This window comes from Stegastes partitus, unplaced genomic scaffold (genome assembly GCF_000690725.1).
Source record: "Stegastes partitus isolate 25-593 unplaced genomic scaffold, Stegastes_partitus-1.0.2 Scaffold1334, whole genome shotgun sequence".
Lineage (NCBI taxonomy): Eukaryota > Metazoa > Chordata > Actinopteri > Pomacentridae > Stegastes > Stegastes partitus.
In genome coordinates, this window is record NW_007579065.1 from 92,150 (window position 1) to 114,612 (window position 22,463).

Here is a 22,463-nt window from a genome sequence, read left to right on the forward strand (position 1 = left end):
TGGTTCAGTGTCTCAAATGAGATCTGTCTGAATAGTCTGATAGCATTAAGATTCTCATTCTTGTTTTGTTTCATTTAGACATTTAGAAGTGAAGTCCAACATGCCAGCCAATGCATAAATACAGTTCACTATTTCGATGAATATTTGCAATTAATTGACGGTTCAGGAACCACTTCCATCCCTGCCATACATTTAAAACAGACCTACTCTTGCACCGATCCGACTAAAGTGTCTCCAGCAGCATATAGACTGAGTATAATAAACTGTGCTTCCATTATTAATCCAGCTGCCTCATTATTTATTTACTTCAGTGACTAGATCAGCTCCGTTCTTGCGGCGCCACGGCTGTAAACATTATTGCGTTTAAACTGGAAACGCTCTGTAATAATTCATTTTATACACGAGGAAAATATTATTGCTGTTCTATAGAGGAAGCAATATGTGGCCCTGACGGTTGACGCGACCACTTTGTTCCTCGTGATTTCATTGTAGAAGCTGTGAATCTGTGCGCTGCTGCTCTGTTTGCTGCACACTAAACAGATTAACTTAATAAAGCTAGCTGTGGTCACAACGAAACGCTGTAGATGCAAATAATCAATGAAGTGGCCGCTGCTGTGTTACCTGCATAAATTGCAGAAGCAAAAGCAGATCTCCCAGTTTGGAGACTGTATGGATCGAGCTTCTTAGCGATGCTTCGGCTGGTTTTAAGAAATAAGACCAACGTTCTGGAGTCTAAAAGCAGATTTCATGAGGTTTGTTAGTGCATAAGTTATGATTCTGTGATACTGAAGGAGGTGTGACAGGGTGGAGTTTGGATATCAGGAAGGCAACACCCCTGGTCACACCTCTGTCCCGTCATGCTGGCTTTTCCTTTTACACAGATGTCTATTTAGCCCTGCGATGACCTCTGCTGCGAGCTTAAAAGCCCAACAGCTTTGCCTCCTCATTCCGTGCTCGGATATACAGAGCAGCCAAGAGGTTTCTATTTCCACCTGATGGACGTCGGTTCGGTTACCCATGCAACAAGCCCAGAACAATGCTAACATTATTTCGGGGGTATAATTGTTGCCATCCAACAAATTTCAGTCCAACATTCACTCTCCCTGTAGCTCTGTTTTGATCCTTTCCAACTCCTAGGAAAATGCTTGTGTTGTAGCTGCCTGCTGGAACCAGTCATAACTGCGAGGAGAAATGAAAAGAGTAAATCTGGAAGCCATGAAGCCAACACAATGAGCTGAAATGCATTAAAATGCATCGTGGAGCTAACGGGAGCTCCAAAGTTAGATAAGTCTTTGTGAGTTTATTGCATTACTACAGGCAATCCATGCGCATTACATATTCATCTGTTGCATTTGAAATCATTAGAGCCGCTTCAAGAGGCCTCATGGAGAGGACTAAAAAAGCAGGCTGACATTTATATGGCATGGCAATGACCAATGTGAACATCCTAAATATTTATACCAATTAGATCACTGGCATTCAACTCTAATCCCAAAATAGTGTAGCTGGCGTCAGAAAGCCCAGAGTGGTCAAAGCTCATTTGCTTAATTAAGGACGCGTCCCACATGTAGCGCTCCAACATCATTTAACAGTTACTGCATTAATCTTTGAGATTTCATCGAGTTAAACGTGAACAAAGACGAGCGGGACAGAGGACGCTGGCAGCCTCTGCTGTGTTTCTAGGAATGGCAGATTGTGTAAGAGTGAGAGAGAAATGACAAACAGCAACCGTATGCGTTGGACAGCTGTCACGTATTAAAAGTGTAAATGCAACCAAGCACCTCAGTAGGTGGTTTTGAGCAAACTTCTGTTTTGCAAGTGTGAGCTAATTTATATATAGTTGCTGATGTAACTAAAAAGCGACATTTTTACATCATTTATTTTTTTGTTTCTGTGTGTTTTGCAGTTACTAAATGGGCTACAGGTGCATTACCACACACCTCTGGGCTACAGTCTGTGTTTCCAGATTGACAGTGATCATCATACTTGTGCAATAATTCAGTAGCATTATAATCAATAATGACAACAATGTCTAAATGCACCGTAATTTTTGCATGTAGTTTCATTTAGCTTCATTCTTTTCTCTCAGAGTGAAATGCTATACGGCTGATTTGGAAACAGTCCGACGATGTATCATCCACTAACTATGTCCTCAGAACCGACAACTAATATTAATGATTCAGTCACAGCTCATCCCATGAGAGACTGCCTCTGCTCTCAGCCCTTTCTAAAAATCTTTGTTACTGTATGTCTGACGTTTGTGGTCAAACCATCATTAGTGTCCAAATGCGCCAAGTTTAGTTTGATTTATTGTGCAAAAATAAATAGCTTTGACATATTTAGCCTTCTGTAATTTATATGCTTTAATAGCTCAATGTTTGGCTCACCATTGTCTGGATTTGCACAGTTTCAATAAGATACGCAGTGTGATTATTTGGTTTAGAGCATCTAGCCATGCTGGACTGATCCTGATTTTTTACATACAACCAGAAAGATGTTGCTTATCAGAGACACCAACACCAATCAGCCTGGACATGGGCCCTCTGTCATGTGGTGTCTGGCACTGGGGCATCGGCAGTGGGTCCTTTGGGTCCTGAGGTTTGCTGAGTGAGGCCTCCATAGATCAGGATTGCTCTTGTGCATACCATGGATGGTGGTCAGATTGGGATATGGGGAGTTTGGAGGTGCAGTCAACACCTGGGGCTCCATGTTGGGTTCTTCCTGAACAATTTTTGTGGTGTGCTAGCATACGTTGTGCTGCTGTTGGGGAGTGCCGTTGTTGCATTACTCAGTTCATCTGCCAGTGGTTCCAACACTGTGGCTGATGGATGTATATGTGTCTGAGAGTCAACAGAAAAATATAAAATCACTGGACATGACAAGAGTATGTGGACCAATTGATTTAATGGCAAAAATGTATAAAAAAATGTTCTCACTTGTCTTGGGTACCACTTGAGTTACGCCAGAGTCATTAGTATTTGACATAAACTACTTGTTGCTCATTTTGTATTTATTTCTGATTGCATATGACATTATATTTGTTGATATACCACAGATGCTGGTCATCAGTTTTGTTCTGCCTTGCTGAAGCACCTGTAGTGTATACTCACCTGTGAATGTGTTCCTATTTGCAGGGAGTTCAGCCACTGGAAGGTGAACAGCCTGGCCACAGAGAAGAGAGATTTCCTCAAAGCTCCATTGCCCTTAGCGCCAGAGTTCCTACGCAACCTGCGGTTACTGGGGCGACGGCCAACCCTGCAGCAAATCAACGAAAACCTCATCAAGAAGTACGGGACCCACTTCCTAGTTTCTGCTACCCTGGGAGGTAAGGAAGGACTGCCGGTGACACACTCGCCTTTATTCTCGGGTTAGGAAGTGTCGGGACACGCCAAAAATAGAGGAGCTACTCATTTTAGGTCTCCGTGGAGTTGTAGGCTGTGTTGGTGTCGTGCTGCAGAAGTATAGTCTTCCTTTTTTTTTTTTTTCTTCTTCTTCTTTTTCAAGGGAGAATGTCAAGTGAAAAGCAACAATAGCAACAATGCCCACACCTCACACCTGCGGCATTCAACCGGGGGCTGTTTTCCAAAGTGGTAATTTTCCATTCATCCTTCCTGCTGATGAACATTACGTGCAGCTGCAGGAGCAAAGAGGGATTAAACTGACCTGTTTCTTAGCATACCGTATGTCTCTCTTTATTGGATTTCTTTTTAGCCTCGATCCCAGAGGAGAGAAGTAATTCACAAAACAGAATCGCCAGCAGTATTGATCGCACGCGCCTCACAAAAACAAGACCGGGGCACTGTGTAATGTTCTGAGCGACAACCTCGTGATATTGATATACTGCTGATCCAGGTCATCACATAGCGCCGCCCAGATATACAGCACATTTTTACAGTTGCTTTTTTTTATTTTTTTATACGAGGACTTGTAGAAAATTGATAGTGAGTATAAACATCTCTAAGCGTCCATTTCATCAGAGTCAGGGCAGGATTTACAAGCCCAGGGTTCCCGGATCAGTCAACCCTATAATATACAGTGAATGTACAAAATAGTAAAGGATACTTACTCATTTAAAAGTGATATAATGGACTTTAAATTATGACAAAACACTATCATTTGATACCAAAATTACCCATACATCTTCGTGTTGTCACACCACCTCTTTGGATCGTTCAGATAAACCCAGTCTCCTGCTCCGGTATTTGCATCCAACCTGACTTTGCTGCTACTTATCACTGGATGTACGCGCCGGAGCATCGGCGTGGCGGACGAAGCAGAGATGAATGCAGTGTCAGAGCGATAGTTAGATTCTATATGTAATTAACGGCCTCGGCTAAATGGGCAGAGCCAGGCTGCATGCTGATTAGACTGTTGCCTACATCCCACGTATCTACTTTTTTTTTTTTGTTCTCTTTTGTTCTGCTGTTTCCATTCCAGTCTCGCCTGCTTTTTTTATGTCTGCCTCGCCGACTACGCTCACAATGATCTCTGAAGTGTTTTTTTTTCTAAATAGTTGAAGTGAATAAATTGACTTAATGATTGTCAAAAAATAAGCAGCAGAGCCACAGAATGGTAATTTTTACACCTACAAAATGAGCGGCATTACGTCTCGCATTACGATTTCAGGAAATTATAGCGGATACGTGTGTAAACTCAAATAAAAATGGCAGAGGTTGAATATAGCGCACTGTTTAGGAAATCGGTACTGATTTCAGGCACAGCGTGAGTGTCACGACTAACTAGGTACCCATGAATTTAAAGTCAGTGTTCGTCTCTGTGTGATTCTCTGAAAGCCTTTAAATTCTCTGTGTGTGTTAATAACATCCATAAACAACCGTGCGCTTTGTTAAAGACGAGGGAGACGTGCTCTTTGTCTGATTTAAGCAAAACATATTCGCAGCAAGACACTTAAGGAGCGGCAGTTTGACTAATTTTCACAGTTTAGCCCCTTTTAGAAAGGAAGTGGATGGTTCCCGGTAACTTGTTTTCTCATCTTCATTCCATCCATCTTTACCAAAGCATGTTTTTGTACAGTCTTAATAATTCCAACAATGTGGAAAACACATTACCATTAAATCTAATAACGCTCAACTAATTGCAGCTGTTGAGCGCATAAAATGCAGCAGCGACTATTAGATGTTTCCAAGTGTTGCCAACTCTCTAAGACACCCGTTTGTATGCCCCTCTCATGCTGCTCAAACAAATCTCAGGCCAAACAAGAGGAAGCCTCAAAGCTCCTCCTCTGTGAAAAAAAATAATCCACATGCTTTTTCTGCACAAAGAACCAAGACTAAAAATCAGGCTTGTTCCGTATTTCGACACCAATGCTCCATAAACCTCAGAGAGCGCAAATTACACAGTTTGCACACACACTCAGTCAGTTTTCTCTACAATTTCACATCGATTACAGGCTGAAATGTCCACAAAGCACTACTGAGATAAACATAGAGTCTGTAAGAGGTCATATTAACAAGGCTTACCAATAATTAAATATAATCCGAGTTTTGAGAACACATTAACCGCAGTTAAAGTTCAATTTGTTGCTTCCGGCTGTTTGTAGCATCTGTGTCAAAACTGAGAGAGTTGCCACATTTAGGCGCGTGGAAGAACTGCAGGCGCTTCTTTAATTACTTATAAATTATCCCAGACGGGGAGACAGGATCGATCGGGATCTAACGGCAAATGACAAGCGTGTACTTTTCTTCACATCAATCAGGTGAGCTGTCACGCACACAGTCACAGTTTAGAAGCTGCAGTCCGAGCACTCGTTCCACAGCTGCCACCGTCGGGTCGAGTCATGAGCTCAGCTGCCAGGGAGCCGTTTGACTGTAAAAGTCTGATCGGTCCACTAAGATTAGGACTGAATTTTATGTTTTACAGTCTTGGTGGTGACGTTGTGTGCATGGATGCCTCCTATAACTACATATAGACCTCTGCAATCATTAAAGTAACTACCAAAGTAGTGCAACAGATAGCCGAGTCATTAGACATGAGGTTTTTAACATTAATGAAATAATAAAACTAAAAAGATAGTCAGCAGATTGTTTGTGCAGATTGTTCTTCATAATGAGGTTTTTTGTGTTATGGGGCTTCATGGCTCAAATTTCCAACCTCAAACTCAACACAGCATCTCTTCTGCTGGTAAATTTAAAGGGTGTTTCATGTAAGTTGGTATTTCATTCAAATGTAGGCTTTTGTATGCAAGTGCACCAGTGCATTTGTGCAACTGTTACAAGTTACTTTAATCGTGTTAGTCAAGTAATACTGTGACGGAGATCGATCAAACTTCTGCAAAGTCATATCTTTACTAATTTCCTAACTAATTTCCCACTCCTGCTAATTGGTGAAGTCAGTCACGAAGTCTCCATCATTTCATAACGTACACCGACTGTGTTTCAAATTAAACTGCATCAACGAGTAATCTGGTTTCAAAATGACAGATCTGTAAGGAGGCTACTGTATGTGAAAACTTAAGTAAATTAGATAACATAAACTGTTCCTATTAGTCAATTTCTACAGTGTCCCTCTATCGTGGTTGTGATACTGGAAGATTCCAGACAACCTCCCCTTACACAGTTATGGTAATATATCTCTACCGCCAGCGCTAAACGTTGAGATACCCGGATAAACAGGACGATTTCATAACATATTTTCCTTTAATGTAAAGGCGAGCATAAAAAATCTGCAAGCATTGCCGTATCAAATGATGGAAGACCTGGATAGCCTCGGGTGTTCTGCAAGTAACAGCATGTATGGCCGGTCCACATAATGACCAACATGAGAAACAAAATAAAAAGGTATTGAAATGATCCTGAACATGCCCTCAGGTAAGCCCACATAACCTGCTAGCTGCTAGGTCATGTGGTTGACACGACAGCTTAAACTTCTTTCAGACTTTAGAATGTCTAATTCTCCACTTTCCGATGCTGCTTTGGAACTAGACCAAGTGAGGAGTGTGTGTGCTGGATAATTCACAAGGTAGGACGTTGGAGCATTTCCAGTATACACACTGAGTCGTGCCAGCTCTGACTTTACAAAGTTTGAAAGGTCAGCAGCCATTTAGGTACCAGAGGAGTGACTGGCATTAATCAACAACACTTGTTAACACAATTTAGAAATATGTTTCGATTTCACAAACAACAGGATGACCTTCATATTTGTCATCCATTAGCATTTAGGAAAAAAAAAAGCTAAAACAAATCACACAGTGATCGGAGTCTTCCAGTAAATGATCCTGATCAATTAGCCACAAACGTGTTATAAAACACCATCAACAAACATGGAAAAATACAACCTATTATCTTGTTTTTGTGCAAATTCAGTAGATTCTGAGGCAGGTGTCTTGGATGCCAACACAGATGATACATTATCTGCATCACAGCAGACAAACCACAAAACCACAGCGAGACTGAAGGCCTGCCAAAGAAATGTCAAATCCAAAAACACAATATCACTTCAGTCCCTCTAAATATAACGTCAGTCTGGCAGCATGGAGCAGCCTGCTGTCCTAAAAATTACACTCCTATACAACTCAACTGCAATCCCGATTGGGTTTTGACAAACCCTATCTTCTCCTGTATTAAGTTTCTGACCAACTTATCTTTGTTCTAAGCTCTGACCTAAAGCTTGGACCCAAATGCAGCATTCAGAATACTTGGATGAGGTTTTTTTTAGTTTTTGGAGGTGGTGTCTAATATTTGGTGAGAGTCAAACGGAGTGGAGCCTCTGACTGCGATGACAGAGGACTGGATGAGGGTGAGAACTCTCCAGGAGGGAATCCGGGAAGATAGGTAGGCTGGATGGCAAAGGAAGGCTGACGGAGGCACTGAGCATGACGTTCGAACAGAGAGAGTGGCTGTACTGACCATGTAGAGGCTGTGGAGCTCAGGTTTGTCCAGTGATTGCTGCCTGGGAAAAGCAGGTTGACCAGTTACACATGTACAAGCTAAGAAAAGGAAAAAGGAGAACCAATAAGAAACACAAAAGAGAGGAGAACAACGGAAGCGCAAGGAAAAGAGGCACAGCTGGAATCATGACATTTGCCATTTATTTTAGAGCTTTATTGTCTCCTCTTCCAGCCAACCAATCATCTGTCAGATGAAGTGGGACTCGTCACCCTGGTAACGCAGGAAATGGAGAAGTTTGAAGCCTGTGACGCAAACCATGACATCTTTCTAAACCTAACCGAGTCGTTGTGGAGTCTGTACCATTAAGCAGCTTTAACATACCCAAGATATGATTCGGTATCCGGCTTCACTAAAGCCTGATGGTGGTTGTCCATTTGGTAAGCCAGTCCAGGATGTCTGAACCTGGATATGAGCTTGTTCACAAGAAAGGGGGGGTGTTGGGAACTGATGTGAAGTCCAGAGCTGCATGTTTCTCACAAGAAGAACTATATTTCATAATATACTAAAGGCAACACTCATGCTGCAGTTTCTGGTTGAGTTTGATTTCACTTGTAGCTCGAAAAACTTTCCCTCTCACTGTCTGTGCACCACCGTCGTCGTCCTCAACCCCCCAAAATCTGGTCAAACTTGAAGTCACCTCACTAACCTCAAACTGTGCTTCATGGTGCATGCTCTGTTGCCCAATTCTAACCAAACAGCACATGACATTAAAACTTCATTGGCCTTTGGAGCGCTTTAAAACCGGAAGCCGTTGCTACCGTGGGATTGTCTTACCTTTTATAGAGAAAATAAGTTTCTTTCAAAAGAATCCACTTTAGTTGGGTTGCATAAAAGAAGCAAGGCCTTCAGCAATTATTCCTTTTCAAGCCACATTAAACAAAAGATTCAGTCCTTTTTTTTGTTTTTTTTAAACAACAGGACCCACAGAGAAATAAATATGTTTTCTTTTTTAAATGAGAAGAGTTGCTGTAAAGTAATAAAAACCAGCACATTTATTGATTGATTCTTGATCCACAGGAGAGGAGTCCTTGACCATTTTCCTGGACAAGCAGAAGCTGAACAAGAAGTCGGAAGGCAACAGCAACAGCTCGGTGGTCTCTCTGGAGTTGCTGCATCAGTTGGCAGCTTCCTACTTCACGGACCGAGAGAGCACCTTACGAAGGCTCCACCACCTCCAGATCGCCACCTCCGCTATTAAGGTGCTGCTCACATTCACACATGCTCACAACATGTATCGGCATGCAGGAGATTTACTGTTTGTATACAGGACATACTACATATGCAGAGGTGTTGTTTGTTTCCTATACACAGACGTGTGTTTAGCAATTCAATAGATTCACAGCCAACCACATCACCAAGGTAGACAAACATTACCGCCGTCCCCTTGGGATGCATTGCTCCATGCAGCATTTATGATGAATAGTTTTAACATGCAATCCTTTTTTTATAGATTATTTTCAAGGTGCGTCGTTGCTCAAAAGCTAGATGAGAGAGAGCGTGCGAGGACACAGCATTTTTTTTTTAAAGAGCGGCAGGCTGGATTAAAAGCTCTGTAGCCCACAGAGGTGCTAAAGCAAGGCAAATGTCAAGTTCCTCTAAAGTCCCAGCGGGAAAGGAATATTTATGCGTACTGTACTCTACTGTATTCCATCTGGACAGGCTCGTGTGTGTGTTCTCCCGTGGGTGTGTGTGTGTGTGTGTGTGCAGTTGTATCACACGAGGGTTAAAAACATCAAGCAATTATCATCAGTTTTATTTTTTGAAAAGCAGTGACACAAAGTGGCTCTGACTGTTGAATTTCAAGTGGTTTAACACCTCTTTAAAACACATAAACCACTTCTTTGCTTCATTTTGTTTACCTGCACACTCAACACTTAACTCACCTCGATGCAGCGAACCGTCATTTAGCCAAAATCCACCACTTTTGCGAAATCTTTTCATCATCAACTGCAAAAAGAAAAAAAAAAACCACACTTTTGTTAAAAAATCCACTCCAAGAGCACAGAAAATAAATCCCATTATCTCCTCTGCTTGTTTTTTTTTTTTTATATATTTTTTTACCTTGTTTAAATCCTTTTTCCCCCTCCTGATTGGAAGCAAAGCATAACCAAGCAATACATTATTCACATCAGAACAGATCTGTTGGCTCTCATGCGATGACAGCAGGTGTGTGGGTGGGTGGATCGGGCTTTCATGCTTCTACTTAAATAGCAAATCTGATTGAAATGAGTAATTGCCAAGTGTGAACTTTGCGCATACCTTGAATAAGGTAGCTCATTTCACGGTGCAGGGAAAACACAGCACGCAGCACCTTCGTGATGTAGACTTGTGGCACCGGCTCTCAGACCGTTTTTGTTTGAGTCATTTCAAAACGGACCCTGAACCGTTTGCCTTGAACAGTCGTACATGAAAGCTGGTTAACATAAAGGCTTCCTGGACTGGGAGCAAATAGCTGCTGCCTTGAGAGCAAAGCTTGATTATTATGAGACTTGAAATTGAATTTTAAAGACGGTGGATAAAGATGAGTTCAACATTTTCGCCACATATTAGCTGAAAAACAGCATCTAGACAAACTTTGCTGCAGTGCAGGCTGAGCTCCTGGTGGAAAATGAAAAGCAGATCATCTGTGCGTGCTTTATTACAGCAAACCGCCACTTAAACATGTGAGCAAAATAACAAACAAGGATTTTTCGAGCTTACTGAAGTATGCTAAGTATGACTGCTGCAGCTTGCTACAACAGACAGACATTATCTGCTAAGCCTGAATTAATTATGAACTGAAATCTTCCTCCATTTGATATGTTTGTGTCTGTGGGGAGAGAGGCTAATGAGTGAGTGGCGCGCTGAAACAATCATCTTTTTTGCAAAGAAGTCGGCAACTGCAGATAAATAAGTAAGTGGCGACCATTTAGATTTGTTTTCCACATCAGTTGGTCTGCTTTTCAATCCATCCACTGATATTCTGTGAAAGGCGCTCGCATACAAATTCGGCTGCACGCTGCCTCCGTGCATATTACACACGCATGTCTTTAGTCAGAAATATTACACAGTGAATTTGTGAGAATTCGTTGGATCCGGCAAATTGGATTGAACTAAGTGGAGCTCTGTTTGCCAAAGTAATGCAAAGTTATGGATCATTTTAATGGGACTCGAGTAGAAATCAAAATTTGCTAAACATTTAATGTGGCAAATTCTACCTAAAGCGGTGGAAAATATGGGTTTTTATCCGAAACTTGGGTGAGTTAGAGACAGACCTTTACAGAACTGTCCCAGGTTTATATCATATCACTTCAGTCAGGCCCAGAATTATTGCCTCGCCTTGTGGCCCGGCCTTGTAAAGAAGCACTGTGTCAAATCCAATTCAAGGATTGAGTAAAAGAGCAATGTAGCAGCAGCTGAAAATCCATGTTCTTCAGACGGCTGTTGGTAAACTGAAGGCAGAAAATGCTCAGCTATGGTGTTGACTGCTTTTTCCACTCATGGTTTGTCTGCTAAAAAAAACAACGTACGGATACATTAACGCATGCATCATGAGAATATATTAAGCTGTACTGTGAGCCATGAGATGTGTTGAACTGAGTTGTCTCAATTTGACTGACACATACAAAAAACTTGCTTGGAGCAAAAACACCTCAGGGCAAAGTCAATAACCGTCCTTGTTGGTTTTTGTGCATAAAGACCCTGCAAAGCATTGCTAGCTTAGGTTATAAGTGGTGCTGTATGCAGCATTGGTTTACGCTTTATACTCGTCCAAACAAGCACAGAATTAATTAAACTGAAGCACATGTCCCAAGGCTATAAGGCATGAATTCATATCGAAAATGCAGTTTTAATACCTTTAAGTCGATTTTTCTCCTTCATGGCACAAACCAATCACCAAATTCTTGTTCTATCAATCAATCATAATCCAGATGACATAGAACAAATCTGAGAAGTGTTCCAAAGTGTTGGGGGAGCATGGAGATGGGCGTGGAGAGGCTTCAGCAACACATCCAAAGTCAGAGTCTCAACAAGCACAGACTTGTGAAAGGTAAAAACGCTATTTAGAATTAAATAAATAAAAAAAATCTTTGAGTATAACTCACCAGAAATCACACTTTTCTGTGAGTTTCTGTCAGGCTGCGGAGAAAATGGGCATAGGAAATCAAGAAATGCTCTAAAATGCATGAGTAACACCAGCTGTCAGCAGCAAGGACACTCCAATGACTCCTCCAAACTCCTTTAAAGAGTAGAAAGTCCTCCCGTCTACCTAGCCTCAGACATTTCAGCAGTTTTGTGATTGGGGAAAGTTTTAGTAAAGGTAACATTAAAATAGGGAGAGCTAGATGCAACAGCATAACATTAGGCAGAGTACCAATGCTGCCCCAGAGGTATGCCGGCGAAGAAAGAAATCAAGTTCAAGAGACTTCGACTGGAAGTAAGAATCAAAGAAAATTACAACAAAAATGCTGCTGATGTCAGGCAGAAACACTGCTGTGGTAAAGCAGTGGAATAAATCGAAACTCTACAGTGAGAAGAGGCAGAATGGAAACATAAATGTTCTCTGGTCATAGTCGGCTTGTGTAACCTGAGCGTCTTTCTCTGAGGGTGCAACGGTCCAACGTTCAATAAAATGCTCATTGAACTTGAACATCAAAATATCCTCTTTTAGCAACAGCTCGGCAGACACGAATCAGAAGATGTTTTCATATTTCTATAAGTCATCCTGAGGACTCAAACTGTCGATGCAAAGGAAGCGTTTCTTTTACTGTCGGTATCAAACTTAGAAAAGGTGCGACTTCGCCCCGGTGACTTGGTGCAAAGATTTCCAACCCGGCATCTGTTTCGATTTGAATAATTCCCCAAATCTCCCATCCCATCCATTCATTCGCCCATTTTCTGCTGCTTATCCGGGTTCCGTTCACAGCGGCAGCAGGCTAAGCGAGTCAGCCTCAACCTCCAGCTTCCCAAGGCGTTTCCAATCCACAGGAGATATACAGTGTAATCCCTTCAGCGTGTTTCGGGTCCTCCCCAGGGTCTCCTGCCAGTTGAACAAGCCCGGAAAAACTCCAAAGGGGATTGCCCAGTAGATGCTCGTATCGGATGCTCAAACACCGTAACGTTCCTTCTATCCATCAGTCTTATCCGCTACCATCTCGGTAAAAATCAAGCTATCAGCTGTCGGGCTGTCAGCCAAAGCTGCAAATTATGAGTGAGATATTCCAGGATGCTGGACTTATGCAACTTTAACACTCGTGGTGAATCTAGAATTACTAAATGACACGTGTTACACCGAAACACATTATCAGCTCACTTATGAACTGAAATATCAGTTTAATGTATATGAGGGGACTCAAGTGACTAACGTGCCAAAACAATTTATAGACTTAAGTCATCGACAATCTGCTGAGAACAGCTGAGACAAACTGTGAAAATGTAGGCAAAACACCAGCGCTTACAAAGAAAGTGAGATAATTAGGCATCATGGTGCTGTGGAAGGAGAAAGTGTTTATCAAAAGGAGTCGACGATAATTGACAGCAGTCCAGAAATCTCACTGTTTATCATCTCCTCCCGAGGTAACCGTGTCATGAAGAGTATTTTAGTGAACTAATGAGTGAATCAGCGTCCAAATGCTCACCTGCACCGGATCAGCTGCTCGAGTTCAAACAGCAAGGGCTGAAAAAATCCAAGCTGGATGCACTGAGGAGAGCCGATTGTTGTGTTACTGCAGAGCAAAGTGCATGTGGACAAGTTAAAAATCACTTCAACCAATGACAAAGGTTAGACTAAAACTTCACAGATGAAAACGAGACTAGGATTTATTATTAAAGGCCAAAGTTTGACTCTGATGCCAAATTAGCATTATTCATTTTTATTTATCATTGCGACAAAAATCCAACAAAGCTCCACCAAACAGTTCAGGTGTTCATGAAGAATAAAAGCTGCTTTTTTTTCCCCCCTTGAAGTCTGACAGGCAGGTAACCGGTCCCGTTCTTTAGCGAGTTCAAACACCCGACGATTTTGCATATCCGCCCACGCCGACGCGCACAAGTACAAATGCACACGCGATAAACACACAGCAACTCCCACTTGGCGACAAAACAGCCTTTTACATGTTTCTGCTAAATGAGGATCTCTGGTATGCAGGCCACCTGCCGCGCCGTGTTCTGCCACATCAACTCATCACCCGAGAGGAAGCGACACCGAGTGGGATGTACTTGACCTGTGTCCATGTACGCCTCTGGGCTGCGTGTTGCTGCAGCACCGAGTAGGAGGTGGGAGCGAAATACATTATCTTTATCTGCAGCAATAAAAGTGGAAGGAACCTCCGTCGCGCATCCCGTTTCGGTGAGAGTTCGGTGTCGGTGAGACCAAAAAAAAAAAAAGGTATTCTGTCAAGATGCAAAGAAAGTTTTTTGTTTTTTTTCCTTTATTTCAACAGGTAGGTTAATTAACAGATTGTCATTTGCAATAAGGACCTGGAGAGGCAGCACAGAGCAGAAAATACAATACATCCATAAAAAAAAAACAATACACAAACAAAACGAAACAATAAAAGGCTTTCAAGACAAAATACACTAAAATCAGGTACAGGACTCGGTAAATAGTTGCTTTACCATATTTTTAAAAGAAGATAAAGGTATAAAGACACTCAGTGTTTTTTGCAAGTGGTTCCAGTGGAGAGCTGCAGAAAACTGAAATGAATAGCGGCCAAAGACAGTGCGGGCTTTGGGGATGAGGAGGTGGATGAGGTTGCTGTTGCGAAGTGAGCGGCTGATGTGACGGGTGATGAGTAGTGAACGTAGGTATGCCAGAGTTTGACCTTTGATAGTTTTATAAATGGACAAATACCAATGAGTTTGCCTGCGGGAGTGAAGAGAGGGCCAGTTAACCAGGCTGTAAGAGTGCAGTAGTGAGTCGTGAAGGGGGCACCAGTGACAAAACGGATGGTAGATAGTGTCCAGTTTATGGAGGAGGGATTTGGATGTGGATCTATAAAGTATGTCACCGTAGCCAAAAATCGAAAGTACTGTCATTTCGACCAGGAGGTGTTTAGCGGATTGTGTAAATGAGGATTAAAAGGTGCGGCTATTGAGAGACAAAATCAGCAGGGAAGCGACATCAAGAAGCCTCTATAAAAGCTGCAAAAACTATTTTGTACAAATGAACCCTTTTTTTTTACTGACCAATATACTATATATGGTGATTAAAAAAATGAAGTTAAAGCTTTACATTCATGGAAAATAGTTTAAACTCTAAATCTCCACACCTGTGCTATAACTTTAATCTCCAATAAGTCTTTATAGTGTCAGAATTAGATTTTATGATGTCATATAACAGGAGATATTACTTGTGGGTAGTGAATCTAGCGCTTTATACGGCCCATATGTAGCCGCTGTTTGGGATGTGATGGAACAAAGTCATAAATTGCACATCGCTAATGAAATTTCTTAAAGAATAATTAATCTCAACTAATCCCATGAACCCTCAATATTTCAGTCTGCCGACGTTTTCTACGCTGTCAGTGGCACTCGATCCCCAGTCTGTTTGTTCTGAATAAAGATGTGGGTTTTTAAAAATAGGTTTCAGATATGAGGTTTCTTTAAAAAAAAAAAAAAGCAACTAAGTGAGCTCCTTCATTTAGTTTAGTTACTTAATCAGAAGTAGGTCATTTGTTGGAGACTAATTTCAGATGCAGATTAATACACATTTAGTTTACTTTTGAGCATTTTCAGCAGCAGCAGCATCAAACTGAAGTGCAGTTAATAGTTTGGGGACGGCGATGAAGCTCTAAAGGGCAACACACTGAGATATATCAGTCTCTGACACACACACAGTACTTGTTAATGGGACACATTTGTTGTGGTCTTTTTATGGTATTTCTTCACAGTAACAAATAGATGCATAGTGACCACCTTATTAAGTACACTTGTACAATCTGATGCAGTGTGGAACAGATTAAATTCTATGTGTACGTTTATATTGTTGATGAGGGTGAGGGCGGCTGTGACTCAGGTGGGTTGTTCTCTAATTGCAAGGTTGGCAGTTCAATCCCCTGCTCCTCCACAAAGTGGGCGAGACACTGAGCCAATGGCAGGCAGCGCATTGCATGGCAGCTCTGTCACCATTGGTGTGTAAATGGCTGAATGAGAAACACATTGTGAAGCGCTTTGAGTACCACGAAAGTGAAAAAGCGCTAAGCAACCTCTGGGGGTCAGATGAGACAGCATCAACAGTTTAACTTAACGTTCAGGTGGCAGCTCCCTCTAGTGGCCATAATCATTATGACAAGAGCAATGGAAGAGTCAGATGTGTTGTAGAGCCACAAAGATGGCGTAGTGAGGAGGTCGGGGTGGATGGATGGTCCACAAAACTTTGCACTTTAGCGTGCAAGAGTGCTCTTTGATTTTGAAAATGATGGTCATTATTTTGTTTTTTAAGTCTTGCTATTTCATGGCTTTAACGCTTGAGTTTATTATTGCAACTATGGCAATGAAGGTGAAAAAAAAACTACAAAAAAAACCCAACTTACTTTAACCCAAGCAGTGATGTTTCACTAACCAAGTTCTTTGTGTCGAAATCTTTACTGTAGCATTATCAGATCAAAAAGGTTTTTTTTTCTGATTTATTTTTTCATTTTTTAATTTAAACTGTGATTTGATGATTGAACACACCAGTACACACCTATGGCTGGTATTGAGGGGCTTTTGTTCATTTTTAGGGGGGCAGAATTTTGAGAACCACGATATAATGTGATGCAGCTCAATAATACAGCATCAATGACAATGGCTTAGATTATCCAACTGTAGCTAGTGAAGTGGCCACTGAAAATAGAGTATTACCATCTTGCTTTAAATGTCAGATTAAACTGTAAAGAGGCCCTGTGCAAAAACTTCTGGCAGACAACCCATCCAGCCTGGTGGATTTGTAGATCAATAAAGAGGTTAAAGAGGTTAATTAAAGCATAAATTTGGGTTTTTGACATTACTTACCAGATTACGACTGATGAAACAGCAACAGTCAGGCATCACTTGTTTGAAATAATGAATGAATACATTGTCTGATATGGGAATATCCACATCAAACCTTTGAAGATAGGAAAACACACACTGCTCAGCTATGTTTGAGAAATGCACAGTTGAGCGAACATTAAAAAAAAAACCCAACATGGTCCGGGTTGAACCATCCACTTATTGGAGGGCTCTTGGGAGTTTTAAACAAAAGCAGAGGCGGGGGTGGCAGCTCTCAGGTGGATGATTATTGAAGTTTCTCACAGGAGTTACAAAAAAGCCCAGTGTGTAGTCAGTCTAACACATCTGTCAGCTCTGATGTATTTATGGTTCTGAGACAAGAAGCGTAAATTGTGTGTAGGTGTTGTGGATTTAAATTGTGATAATACAAACCTTAATTAACATGAGATAACAAGAGAACTCTACACAAAGTTGGTGCATTAAAGTGCAAAACGTGCAGTTTTAAAACTGTCACTCATTGAAAAGAGGCTGCAAAACATTCATATTCTTGTCCTGTTGGGAGGAAAGCAACTGAACTTAGCACTCTTTGAACAATACGTATGAAAATATCTCAAAGGCAGCACGAAACGTATGCCGACAGTTTCCGTTTGGGTTCAGAACATTTTTCAATACACTGTTTTGCTCAGAAAATCTGTCGCTGCTTTGGTCTCGAGGCTTCTTACGTGACATTATTGTGTTGCTATAGTGAAACTCAGCGCTGTCAGAAGACGCCCAGCAGGAAACAATAACCCAGCTGGACTGCTTCAAAGCTGCTGAAGCAGTGCCTAATTTTGGACATGACTACTGTGAGCCAAATTGTACTGGCCACACGTCTCCATGTGCATTCCTTTGCAACATTAGGTCTAAATATTAAACAAAATTCACAGCAAGAAATGTCCTCAGAAGAAAGCTTTAGGGAGATTAAAATATAACCTCAGGATGCACCAACCTGCAACCTTGATGTTTGGCAACCATTATGAAATGCAGAACTGACTCAAGATGCAGTTCCTCTAGTCACCACCAGGAGAAACCAAAATGAACGCGAAAAGAGAAATTCCTGCTAATGAGGGAAATAATCAATGAGGTTGAAATTACATGGCAGATTTGCATCATTTACAACCATTTGGCCACTTCACTGTTTTGATGGATGAGATTACAATCATTTTGAAAATATGAATTGTTGAAAAAGTTAAAAGCGCCACTCTCTGACCATAAGGCTTCTTCTTAAACTAGCCATTTAAAGCAACCCTGGTCTGAAAGTGGAGTTCTGGTTTATGTCCATTGGTTGTATTTCCCCATTAATGTGGCTACTGTGACTTTGTGGGTCATGCAAACTTTCCACCTCCGCTGTGGAGATGAGGACTCATTTGAGCAAAAAGCTTTGCAATTTAAAGAAAAACAAAACATGATTTTTGCACGACTCCTTTTTTGTTTTCAGTCTTACAGATTCACCATTTGGAAATTTGTTGCAATAGGGAAATTCACCTGGAGATACTTGCAGCTGACCTCGCCTTGTATATTCATTGTGCATGTCTTTACATTTGCTCAGTTTTTGCCCCACTATACACAGTGGTTTTTTGCAACTCCAGATATCTCTGAATCTCAACAGCAGAGGTGGAATGCAAAGTTAGCATGCAAGTTACCACCATGACCACAATAATGTGACATTTGGCACTAATTCTGTAATGTCCATGCGTTGCTAGTAAAAGTTGCTGGATGGTCGTTGATGAAACCCCTGAAAACTCACCTCTGTGTTAAAGTTACATCCCTCCATACCTAAAAATGTATCAGATATGACTTCATACTTTCTCTCATGCATGCATCTATGTCATTTCCGTCTCTCTTTCAACTCACCTCTCCTCACTCGCTGCAGGTCGAACACACCAGCTCACCTAAAACTTCGCTTTAACACTGTAAAACTACACTAAACAATGGCAAGTTGTAATATCGGAGTAATTAAGCCATACTAGTTTGAACTGTAAACCAATTCTACAGAAGAATAATGCAAGGCCAGTTTAACTGCTATTGATACACACTTTAAATCATTAGGTTAAAACAGAGCCAATCAGGTTTATATAACACCAAACCAATAAAGAATACATTTTACCCTGTATTCCTGGTTAGAAAAACACAGACGATGATGGTAAATTTAATGTTTTGAAAGTCATTTACACATTGTTTTATACAAGTATTAATCTTGAGAAATCTTTTGAGGTAGAACTTCAGGTTTTGTTTTCAACACTGGGTCAAAATGAACACATTTTACTCTCAAATAACAAAAAAGTAGTGCTGGATAAACTTAATTCACTCTTGTGTCAGTGGCCCATTCTGGATCAGCATCAATTTTTAGCATATATTTATTATTCACGAGACTTTTATATCACCCTGACTGTTCCTGTGGTGTTTCACAGCCAGCGTACACACTGCAGCATATTGAACATAATGTGTTTCTCCAAACAGCTCTCATTTCCTGGATTGTTAGAATTTGCAAACGTGCTGCCTCTGAACTCGACTTCACTTTAAGTCTGAATACGCTTTAAGAGACTGAATTTAATGCGACCGTAGAACTGATTTCGGTACAGAAACATGAATGACATGCAACAGTTGAGCTCCTTTCATTTTAAAAGCAGCCATTATCTGTCACCACATCTGTGGCTTAAACAACAACCCAGAATGGCCTCTTCCCCCTTCACTAATCTTCCTTTGCCGCGCGCCTTTATCTCTCGCTAATCTTTAACTCCATCTCAGCGATGTCTGTGTTTTTTTTGTTGTTCTTTTTTTTTTTTTTAAATATATATTTGACTGATGTTTAAGATGTGTATCTTTCATAGCGCCTTGAAGGGTAACTTCCATTTCTTTTGATAATATTCTAGATGCAATCTTAATGCAAAACAGAGTGTGAAGATGTGAGCATCCAGGCTGTTTTAAGGGCGGCAAATTTGCACAGGCTCCATCATTTGCCAAATAGCTCGATTTAGCTGGAGAATGGCTTTGCCAGAGGCCATATCCGTCTTCTTACGCCTTACTATTTTGAACTCACTCAGAAAATTAACAATTTTTTGCTGGCTTTGCTTATTCTTTTTTGGTGTTCTTTCCCTCTTATTCTTGTGTTTTTATTCCTTTTGTTCCTTCTGTCTTGTGTTTGTTTGCCCTTTGTCTCTTGATGCACTTGACTGTTCTGCCTCTTCCTTCACATTTCTCTCATTATTCTGCCTGCCGCTCCTCTCCTAGTCCTCGATAAGCAGCCGCTACAGCAGCGAATCTGACACGTGACGAGTTGAAAATTGTTTATGTATCATATTTTCCATGACATCTGCTTCAGAAGCGCCGATATCCAGGTCAGATGTCTGTGCTACGCTGAATATTTTATTGACCTTCATTGGAGAAATTTCAGGGGCATGTGACTGCTTTTATCCCTTCTTTTAATAGAAAACACTCAATTTAGTTACTAGGGAGACACACATGAACTATAAATGATGTTCTCTTCTTTGTTGCCTTCATAGAGGGAGGGTAAGGGTTTAAGAAGAGGGTGAATGAGGTGTTGAAAAAAGTAGAAAATATGCAGAATTTCATCATGACTATGACTGTTTAGCATCCTGAATTAAGTAGCAGAACAGCAGAACTTTTCTTACAAAGGTGAGCCAGTAGCGATGCTTTATGGGGCGTATAAGGGATTAACTTCCGACATACCGTTAGTTAGACGTTGGAATGTGAGAACATGTGTGCTCGCATCAGACCCCGGCAGGAGGTGGGTCATCAAACCACGTCTCCACCACCTGCTCGCCGCTGCACAGACTTTTTGCTTTACGAGAAGAACCGGTGATGCATCGCCCGTCGTTGTGCGCAGCCTGTGATAAAAAATAAACAACGAATGCAACCGGTGGCCCGACACCTGCTGCTGTACAGCCGAGTTTACCTGCAAATCTGGTTGAATTAATAACACTAACGCACATTGCTATTATCGGGCCTCTATTAAAGCCCGTAACTACGTGAAAGCCTTTAAATCCGACTTTCCCTCCCTATTTTTTTAAAACCTCCTTCGCAAACACCTGCGCTTGCTGTCTCCCTCCCTGTTCTGCTTAAGACAGCCTCCACGTCGCGGCCAGCTGTGGTTGCAGGTGTGGGAGTGAAGCAAAAAGATGGTGATAGTTTTCTCTGCTGTCAGAGGGCTCTGCCACACTCAGTCCACCGCCTGCCTTCGCACACTCCACCTGCCACAAGTTAACTGCCAGAAACACGAGCAAACATCTGCCTCATTCACTGCTAATGTGGCATTCCGGCATATATATACGTATATACGGCGCAAGTAAATAGATCTGTCCTTCTTCTGTTTCCCAGGTAACCGAAACAAGGACGGGCCCTCTTGGCTGCAGTAACTACGACAGCTTGGACTCAGTCAGCTCGGTGTTGGTGCACAGCCCGGAAAATAAGATCCACCTAAAGGGTAAGGCTGGATAACACACACACACAGACACAGGCAGACGTATATTCTCTCACATATATTCATCTTCAGTTCATGCACACACACACAGAGCCTCAGCCCTGAGAAAAAGATCCAGTGACGGGATAGGATTTTCCATACACTTGAGCACACACACACACACACACACTGCTGCCACCTCCATCCACCACCCTGCCAAGCCTCTCACCTCCTGCGTGTAGTAGTTGGCTGGGATGACCCTTTACTTTACGCTGCAGTAGTTTATATGTCTGTTTCTGCCCGACTGGCTCTCGGTCTCATGGGGAATCTGTTATCTTACCAGGCTGTAGATGGAGCGTGTCTGGCCGCGCTGACCTCGGCCTCACCTCTCCATCCACACCTGGGGCACAAATACAGCCAAAGGAGTAACACGTGGACTGGCCTTCTTGGTTAATTAGACCCGATTATCAACAAATGATTTTGGATAAGGGAATATCAGCAGAGTACGAAATCGCGCTTTCACATCCAGACACACTGGAAAAAATAAATGTTGGTAATTTTGCTGCCTTGATAAGCTTTTTTGCCTTAAAAAGCATTGTGTAATTCAGTTCAATGTGCTGTTTAGTGCTTTGCAGGGATACAAACTTTACCATCTTCTACCAATACATAAATATGTGATCAACAAGGATGAAAGTTAAAAGAAGTGAGATATTAGAGGGGGAGGATCCAGAAGGAACTGGAGGATGATTGGGAACACTCTGACATGAGGAAGCTATTTAAGGTGTCTGTAACTTCCAGAGGAGTTGTATTTATGTAGTTTTATTTCCACTAAACTCTACTTGTAGTTAATGCTGCTTCGTTTTGACTCCTACATTTGGATGCACTCTACTACACACTACTTTTGTTCTGTATTTATTGCATGCAGTTATGCAGAGAAATCCCCATAGAGATTCTAGTGGTGTGATGATCCTAAGTCTGCAGTTGCTTTGTCACATAACCGTGACCTCTCGTCACTCTCAAGACACTACAGACCCTTTTTTTTTTACTCTCAGAGTTTGGCTGCTAAAAAGTGCTAGAAGCATGAACACCAACTGGGCGTTACACTTGCTTCTGCTCATCTTGCAAATTTAGTCATTTTTTTCCAA

At 41.6% G+C, this 22,463-nt stretch overlaps 1 protein-coding gene across 1 annotated transcript in view; it reads left to right on the top strand.

Annotated features, from left to right (window-relative positions):
- brinp2 (bone morphogenetic protein/retinoic acid inducible neural-specific 2) overlaps positions 1 to 22,463 on the top strand; it is a 168,201-nt gene that overhangs the window by 62,525 nt on the left and 83,213 nt on the right. Inside the window, exons 2-4 of the mRNA XM_008298627.1 lie at positions 3,135 to 3,325; positions 8,925 to 9,106; positions 21,237 to 21,342. Coding sequence (XP_008296849.1) covers positions 3,135 to 3,325; positions 8,925 to 9,106; positions 21,237 to 21,342 — 479 coding nt within the window. The remainder of the gene's footprint in view (positions 1 to 3,134; positions 3,326 to 8,924; positions 9,107 to 21,236; positions 21,343 to 22,463) is intronic.